The sequence below is a fragment of the Python bivittatus genome, unplaced genomic scaffold, assembly GCF_059951505.1.
Source record: "Python bivittatus isolate LINGU-HERP-01145 unplaced genomic scaffold, Pbiv_v1 ctg000840_np1212, whole genome shotgun sequence".
Classification (NCBI taxonomy): Eukaryota; Metazoa; Chordata; class Lepidosauria; order Squamata; family Pythonidae; genus Python; species Python bivittatus.
This window is the reverse complement of record NW_028277113.1, coordinates 45,197,178-45,206,475: the sequence shown is the minus strand read 5'-3', so window position 1 is coordinate 45,206,475 and position 9,298 is coordinate 45,197,178. Positions and strand designations below refer to the sequence as shown.

At 35.7% G+C, this 9,298-nt stretch overlaps 1 protein-coding gene across 1 annotated transcript; it reads left to right on the top strand.

Moving 5' to 3' along the window:
• Window positions 1–390: 390 nt before the first annotated feature.
• CYP7A1 (cytochrome P450 family 7 subfamily A member 1) lies at window positions 391–8,493 on the top strand. The gene is made up of 6 exons (XM_007440298.4): window positions 391–536; window positions 2,200–2,440; window positions 3,712–4,325; window positions 5,869–5,999; window positions 6,289–6,464; window positions 7,560–8,493. The coding sequence occupies exons 1-6, from the start codon at window positions 457–459 to the stop codon at window positions 7,854–7,856; spliced, it is 1,539 nt and encodes a 512-aa protein (XP_007440360.1). The 5' UTR covers window positions 391–456; the 3' UTR covers window positions 7,857–8,493.
• Window positions 8,494–9,298: the final 805 nt, after the last annotated feature.

Genomic DNA, 9,298 nt, shown 5'->3' with positions numbered 1-9,298 from the left:
TGGGGAAGCTGCCTTAGGCAACAGTACTATAGGTGGTGTTATTCCAAGCTAACTTGGTGGGTGTGTGAATAACTGGAGTCATTAAAATTCATTCACATAAAGACTTGAACTATAAACTGTATTTGTTAAGTCTATATGATAGATGAAAACACGTCTGACAGACCTTTAAAATATCAGCCATTAAACTCTTTGATTACTTTGGACCTTCACTGATAAGTGATAATCAACTCAAGGTCAAATCTCAGGTGTGCAATCCAATTCTTCACAAAGATTTTGGTCAAATTGCAAGCATAGAAATTTTGTCCAGAAATAGTTAATTAATAGCTTGCATAGGTTATTTTAGTTCAACAAAATGAATAAGTGAGCCTGCTGAATATAAGAAGTGGCCCTTTGAAATTGTCTGTATCAGTCTCAGACTTTTGTTTCATTCTTGGAATTTCATTACAGTTGTCTGAAATGTTGACCTTGTTTTTGACATGGGGAGTAATGATGATGTTGTGTGGTAGCTTGTGGTATGTTCTGGGAGTAAGAAAAAGGTAAGGAGGATTACTTTCATACATTTTTTTCATGAACTCTGATTTTCCTCCCTTTTAATATCATTATAGATTTCTTTTTGAAAAAAAAAAGTGTGTTTCATAAACATTAGTTTTACTAGCTAATAGATATGATTGATTGTTCAGCTGTGCATGCATGAGAAATATATTAGCAGAAAAGCACCCTATTATCTATATGCAAAATACATCTAAAAATACATTATGAAGGAAACAAATAATGTGTGAGGTCTTAAGTTATATGAATAGAAGTACTATTTTTGTTTGGTTTACTGCTCTTGAAACACATTACATTTGAAAGGAGAGAGAAAGGAAGATCTATGTGTACTAAACCAATTGAAATTTGCTTCAGATATATAAAGGAAAAAGCACATGTAACAGCACACCAATGTACTCTTTTAAAGTAGACTAGACTTGGACTTGTCATTCCATGTGTGAAATGATACCAAGCTACAACTACCTTTTTTCAAAGAAGAATCAGCAAAACTTTTTAAAAATTCATATAATTAAACATTTGTGAATTAATCCTAGTAAATAAGTTGATACCAGCATTTCGGTCCATGGGATTCAGGATTATAATACACTATTAGGTAATATTTTTATAAGAATGAAAATAATCTAACTGTGATTTTTTTTCCTGGCTATTCAGGACCATTATTACTTTATATTACCAATAATATTATTTAATATTGCACTGAGCAATATTTCTAGCTTCATTTCAGGGGGTTCTTATACTTTCAAAGGTTGCTTGAATTACTGCTATGCTGTGATTTATAGACACACATACAAACAGAGAGATAACACTCTGATAGCATAATTTTTCTGGACAGCACAGATGGTACTGGACAGAGGGAACATACAGTATTTGTATACTTCCACAGATGCAGGGAGCCTGTTTCAGGAGGCTTGGTTAAAGATTATGTTATCGATGTATTGTCAATCTACACTGGTTTATGTGAGTGACATAACTTATTTGCATCTAGGTCTTTGTTGTGGAAATGGGACAGAAGCATTTCAGTAAACATTGGTAGGCTTGGAATGTATGTTGTCTTGCAGACATCAGTAATATAACTAGATATATTATTCAAAAAGGACAAAAGAAAAGTCAAAAGTGAAATCAAACAGAGATTACATTTGCACCAAAACAGCCCAGGCAATTTGCCAAGTCCCCAGATGTAGCTTCCCTCTCCTGCCCTTGTTCCCTTTTCTCACTTAGATATATCACAGAACAAACACACATTCATACTGTATTGCATTCAACTGGTCATAAAATTTATCTGGGAAATATATATTTTGTCATGAATCACCACTTTATTCAAAAGGTTAGACAAACCGCCCAAGAGTAAACAAGGTATGAATGATACCTTTAGCACAGCAAGTAGATTTCATTGAATTTGATTTATAGTAAGTCTGATGCATGCTAATAATTGGGGCTATAACAAGCTTCTGGACTGGACTCAAATAATTATTTGCTGGTTCTCTACTGCCTCCCCAGTAGATTTATCACTCAGAGGTGGGCAGTGTCTTCCTAGTAATGATGGAAGCACTCAATTAGAAATAGATGTTTGCACAGCAAACATGAAGGCCAAACCTTAATGTACAATCCTACTTTACATCATATATAAATATATATATTGTTTCTTTATAGACGCCCAAGGGAGCCACCTTTGGAGAATGGGATACTGCCATATTTTGGCTATGCTTTACAGTTTGGGGCCAATCCTCTCAAATTCCTCAGGGAACGACAAAAGAAACATGGTCCCACTTTCACATGCCAGTTGGCTGGAAAGTATGTTCATTTCCTCACAGATCCATTTTCCTATCATGCAGTGTTGCAACAAGGAAGACACCTGGATTGGAAAAAGTTCCATTTTGCAACTTCAGCAAAGGTAGCACTTCAGAAGAATAACAATATTAATAAAGTTTATTTTTCTGTTAAAAGTGGGCAGGGTGAAAGGCTCTGTTTAAAAACCATGCCAGCAAATCCTGGGGGGTTGGGGTTGTTAGTTAGCACAGTATAAGAATGCTACACCAATGTTCTTGAGATAAATGCTTTTAAGTCCAATGGGATGAAACCAAATTTCACATTAAATTTAATCATTGTCCAGTCATATTTAGAGTTCAATAATTCAAATTACTTCTACTGCTTTTACAGCCTGAAAGAATCTTCCTTAATGTATATAGAAATTGATTTTCTTTGTGGATTTTGATGAATCAATACCAGTGTACTTAAGAAGATAAATTGCGGGAATACAGATTAACTTATTGTATAGCTCCTATGCACTCATTGGAACTAACCTCCAGTTATGTCTAGATAATTCACTTTAAATTATTTATTTTCAAAACACATGTAATGATGGCAAAGAAAAAAAGTATATAAATGTAGGATTCTAACTGAGTAATCCTATCAGTTTACCCAGTGATTGGTCTGACTGTTTCAGGCTGTAAATCTGTACTCTCTTACCTACTAATACATCTCCTCCCCACACTCTGGTATCAGCATGATTTATTTCTTTCAAATAAAGACACCAGTTCAGTGTCAAATTTTATCTCCCTCACCCCTGTAATTCAGACTACTGTTAGAAAACGGAAGTGTAAAAGCTGCAAAGCTCAGAATACATAACAGCAAATTACTTTCAAGTATAAGTTCTCTGCCATACAGACAACCATTAATATGATGGATTTTTAATCTGGAAGATAGGTTTTAGATTAGTTTCAGATTTAGTATTTGCTATCATTTTCTCATCCACCCGTATAAAGCCAATGATGGATGTAAACCCATCTTCTATAGTAGATGAGTCCCCTGAGTTTAAATGGTTCCTGAATAGGGATTCTAAATGGCTGTACTCTGTCAGTCAGAATCCATCAGTAGGCAATATGTTTAAGAATACCTCATCCCTATGTTTTTCTTCCCTTTTATAAATGATAGAGAAAATAAAGTGTTTTCAGTTTCAGGTGGACATTATTATTTAGTTAGACCAGGACATACAACACTGTAAGCAGTGCCATTCACTTCTACCTTTAAGAGGATTTGTGGTGGGCTACAGCATGATTTTCTACATATATGCCATCAAGATAGGGGGAGAAGAAGGATAGGAGAAGAGATTACATAATTAATTAGTGTTGTGATGCAATTAATATTGTCAATATTTGGTGGCAGGCCTTTGGACATGGAAGCATTGATCCAAATGATGGATTCACTACTGAGAATATGCAACAGACCTTCACAAGAACATTGCAGGGTAATGCCTTAACATTTCTCAGTGAAGCTATGATGGAGAACCTGCATTATGTCATGGTGGAGCCAAGTGCAGAAAAAATGAATTCCAATGACTGGGTCACTGATAAGCTTTATGAATTCTGCTGTCGTGTGATGTTTGAATCCGGGTTTTTAACACTTTTTGGTACAGAATTTAATACACATCATGACAAGGTCCTTTCTTCTAACCAACAAGCCCAGAGAGCACGTATCCTCAGAGTCCTAGAGAACTTCAAGGAATTTGACCAAATCTTTCCAGCTCTTGTAGCAGGTCTTCCAATTCATCTATTTAAAAATGCTTACAGTGCACGAGAGAAGCTAGCAGAGGCTCTGCTCCATGAGAACCTTAAAAAAAGAGAAAATATTTCTGAACTCATTTCCCTCCGTATGTACTTGAATGATACCTTGTCCACTTTTGATGATATGGAAAAAGCAAAGACTCATCTTGCAGTCCTGTGGGCATCACAAGCTAACACAATACCTGCTACATTTTGGACTTCATTTTATCTTATTAGGTGAGTGCATACGGATGGTGGTCTACAAGAATACTATTTCTATTTATTATAATCAATTTATTGAGTGCTGACTCAGTGGTGATTTGGATATCATCTGGATATCATCAAGCTGGATGAATGCTTTTTAAATATATTAATGTTATTTGTTAAACCTCTTCTTCTGCTTTTCTGGACTTCTCATCCTATTCATGGAGCATCAGTTATCAGAGGTCCATAGCCATAATAGTCATGGCTTGTTAAGAAATGAGCAGTGCATTAGTCCTCAAAATTGGGAAGAATTGTACAATCAGCTCTTTTGCAGATGTACCATTGTAGGCTATTGCTTGGTAAAAGACTGTTTACATGCACCATTTTTGTTAAAATGCTCAGAACAGTCTTTTCCAATCCAATATTACCCAATGTCTTTGAATCACAATTCTCAGAAAGCCTGGGCTGGAAAGGAATGCCAACATTTGTAATCCTACAACTTGAGGACACCAGGTTGGGAAAGTCTGATCCAGAGAATCTGGATTTTCTGATTCCATGATGACCAGGAATATTGCAAAAGGAAGAGCATTAAAATGGGCTCTAAAAAAAAAAAGACCATCTATATTTGCTCAGGGTTAGATTGTGTAAATATCCCATGATAGAAGGCTTGTGGCACTCTAAAATTTGGCAATAAAACTTAGGAATGCTGGTGAGATTATTCCGATGATCCATGCCCCTAATTCATTCCTTTACCATTAATTTGACCTCCACAAGGCCTAATTGGCTTATGTATTCAGGAGAAAGCCTGAAACTATATAATTCCTCCATACAAGTTTGGTAGCTGTCTGCCAACAGCAGAAGTACCAGCTCTGTAGGATCAAACATGATTCTGAGCCATGAAGTTGGAATCCTGGTCCAATCCGGGGCCTTAATGCTTAGAACGTTAGCTTCAGGCTTCAAAATTGGGGACACATTTTGGAGAACTGAACTGAAACCTGATAAACTTGACTGAATGGTTTCATATGCCCTTAGGCATGTAAACAGGCTGAGCTGTATACCATACAATTGTTTTAGGTATAAACAATATAATTGCTGCAGAAATATAAGTTTAGTTCTGTTAATTTTACTACATGCCAACTTCTGTGTCCTAATGCTTGAGTCTCCAGTAATCAGGATGAGATACCTTAACTACTCAATTTACTCCTTTCTGGAGTATATGAGATCAAAAGCAAGCTGTTTCAGAATACATTTTGATAGTGGGATACTAGGACTGGGAGATAAAATGGAAAGCAGTAAAGCTGATCATAGAGAGGATGCAGACAGAAGACTTCCATAGGCAAACTGAATCATGCAACCACATTTTCACAGCAAGATAGAAATGCTGCCAATGGTCATACTTCCTAACTTAGTTTTCCAAGATCCAGCCTGATTATCCTGGGTAAGGCCTGCCTGAAATTCAACACAATCTGAAGTTGTGCACAGTGACTGTAATAATGGGTTTTTGTTGATGTTCATTGTATGGCTTAGATTAATGTAAATATTTGTATTGTGATTTCATTATGTCTTTCCCTTTCAGGAATCCCAGTGCAATGAAAGCAGCTACAGAAGAGGCACATCGAGTGTTAGAAAATGCTGGTGAAAAGATCTGCTCAAGTAGGAAACCCATTTCCTTGAATCGAAAACAGCTGGATGATATGCCTATATTAGGTATGCTTGGTTGACTTGTACTGAAATACATGAACTTCCATCTGCTAGAATTTAGAAACCATTAAATCATTAGAACAAATCAGCTGGATAATATTTGTAGTCCTGCTCTAATGACAAAATATAGTACGCTTGGCTGGAACAACATTTTATGGACTGGTTTTGCTGCTGGTGACCTTCCTTCATTTTTACTGGATCACATTACTTTTGATTTTAGTACAGTATAAAGTACAGTAGCACAGCTGTTCATCTTGCATTTTGGTGAAAGTTTCTTTTTCCTCTTTTTACACAGACAGCATTATAAAGGAAGCACTAAGACTCTCCAGTGCATCCATGACAGTCAGAGTTGCTAAGGAAAATTTCACGTTGCAATTGGGCAGTGATTCCTACAATATCCGCAAAGATGACATCATAGCTCTTTATCCCCAGCTGTTGCATTTTGATCCTGAAATCTATCCTGATCCAATGGTGAGTTTTCCAACAAAACCTCTTGCATGAGCACTAATAGGAAGAAATTATTCTATGTTATAAAAGAACCTGGCTTTTGCTTAGGGAATTCTATCACAGGGAAGAACTTAATACCATAGGCAAAATAATATGGGTATTTATCCAGGCTCCATCTCCAAATCTGCTTCAGCATTAGGTGGACTAATACTTTTCATTCATAATGATTGAATGAATCAGTTTAAATATCATCCCAATAATTATTTCAGCTTTTGGTTTCTTCACACATTATATTTTATTGGACACTGCTTTTGATAAATGACTGGTAAAGAAATGGGCTGAAATAACCCTTCTACCATGATCATAGGTAGAAAGAGTTATTGTACAGCATACTACTCTGGGTATAGCAAGCAAGAAGCCATAATTACCAGAATTGGATGCCAAATAATCAGTAACCTCTGTGAAAGTTAAAATTAAGTTATAAATAAATAAATAAATAAATAAATAAATAAATAAATAAATAAATAAAGTGAGAGAGAGACAGAGATGGAGAGTGAGAGATTTTCTATGAAAATCGTAGAATCATAGGGTTGGATGCCCTATCTGTGTTCTAGAATCAAGTGTTACTTCTGAATCCATACTCATTAAATGATAAGCAGGGAAAACTTACTCCCTGAAGAATTTCTGTAATAAACAAAAGCAAAGAAACAAATATCTATAGATAGTGGCAACATTATAAGTGGCAAACTAAATGCATAAGATCAAGGCTATGGCTATTCATTAGGTAAAAAAGGAAGTAGGGTTTATTCCTAAATTCTTCATCCAAGATTTTCCCACTTCAAAGAGCTGTTTTAAAGTCTATTCAGTCAAATGTTAATTTGATCTGAAATGTTTATGTATTTCCAACTTTCATATGTTATGTGAAACTTGTTTAATATTTTAGGGACTGTGAAATAGATGACCATATTTAATTCATTTGGCTAGTAACATATTCAGCGACTGATTTTCAAATTATCAGGAAAAAGAACACACATTCAGTTTTCATTTGCAACTCTTAAATCATCTTAACGTTTCTTTAAATATTGCTGAGTCAACGCACTATTTTGAATTTTGTTACAGACATTCAAATTTGATCGTTATCTTGGAGAAAACGGGGAAGAAAAAACTTTCTATCGTAATGGCCGCAAATTAAAATATTATTATATGCCATTTGGAACAGGATTGGCAAAATGCCCTGGAAGATTGTTTGCTATTAATGAAATCAAGCAATTTCTGACTTTGTTGCTTTTCTATTTTGAAGTGGAGCTCATTGACAAGAATGTAAAGTGTCCTTCTTTAGACCAATCGCGAGCTGGACTTGGTGTTTTGCAACCTACAAATGACATAGATTTTAAGTACAGATTAAAACTTCCATGAATGTGAGGAGCAATATTATGTCTTAGTGTTCAGTTCCCCAAAGAGGTAGAAAGGTCCATGCAGCAAGGGTGCTGCAACATGCTAGAAATAATGAGACAGTTTGGAGAAACTGCCATCGTTGTTTTATATGGTTGTATAGGATATATTTGCCAGTGTAAATCAGATTTCTGGACTGATTCTTGTGAGTTCTGAAATAGCTGGAGATAGTTCAGTCCACTAAATGTGCTTGTATTGGGTTGCAGACAAGATCCAGAGTAAACAGAAAAGATGCAAGAAGGATATAAATTGACCGACCATAACCCCAAAGGCTTCCAGATGGCTAGAGACAAGGTTACTTCACCACATTGTGAAAAACAATAGATAACCTTGCATCAATCTGCCTTTTATGTACTTTAAAATAAAGTTTGCAAACATAGGATCATGGATTAGAATTTAGGTCACTGAGAAAATTTGTACAAAGCTCATCCTGATCACCAGAGGAGTATGAAATACTTGTGCAGACATGGCTTTTGTAGATCCTGATCTATAACATTTCCGCAAATGAAGGTGTGGGTATTGTGGGTTTTTGTTTGTTTGTTTTTGTATAGCTACTGATTATAGATTTTATTATTTTCTTCAATAAAATATTTTGTTCACTCTGGAAAGCTATTAAGGGTGTTTTCTTATTCCTCAACTCAGACAATTTTCAGTGGTGATTACATCCCCTATTACAGGATACCAACCAAAATCTGTTCAACATATAACATCTAAAAAGATTCAGAAGAAAGGTTCAGGGGAAGAAAAAAAAGAATTCTGGGTTATAAGCAAATAGAAGGCCAATGTAAATTTACTTAGACCAAAGTAACCTCACACGATTGTACTCTTTCTCTGGCAAAGTCAACAAAACTAGACAATCTTCCTAATATATCAAATGGAATACAAACTGTGCTGCTATTTATTTAACCTGTAATAACCTTCAAAACAAGCAGGCAAAGAATTTTCAGCATGAGCAGCAAAAGAAACTATCAATAACCATTCATCTTTCAGAGCAGCCACATGGGTTCATATCATTGATTTTTTAAATTATTAGTACAGAGGTACTCCTAGCTGCCTTAGTCAAATCCCTTTTCTTGGTCTTGTTGTTGTTTAGTCGTTAAGTCGTGTCTGACTCTTCGTGACCCCATGAACCATATTGCGCCAGGCCTTCCTGTCCTTTTCTTGGTCTAACAACTGTTAAAATCAATGGAAGGAGAAATCCCTTCTACATGTGTCATTTGCCTTAGGGTCAGGGTGGGGGAACATATTGTTGAAAATAGCCTCTACCTTCAGTTGAGACTGTTCAAGTGTTTTCTATAGCCCTAAGCACAGAAGGCGGACAAAGAATCTTTAGCATGGACAAAGATGACTGAAGACAACATGATAGAAGTGTATAAAGTCATTCATGGCATGGATAAAGTGGCTAG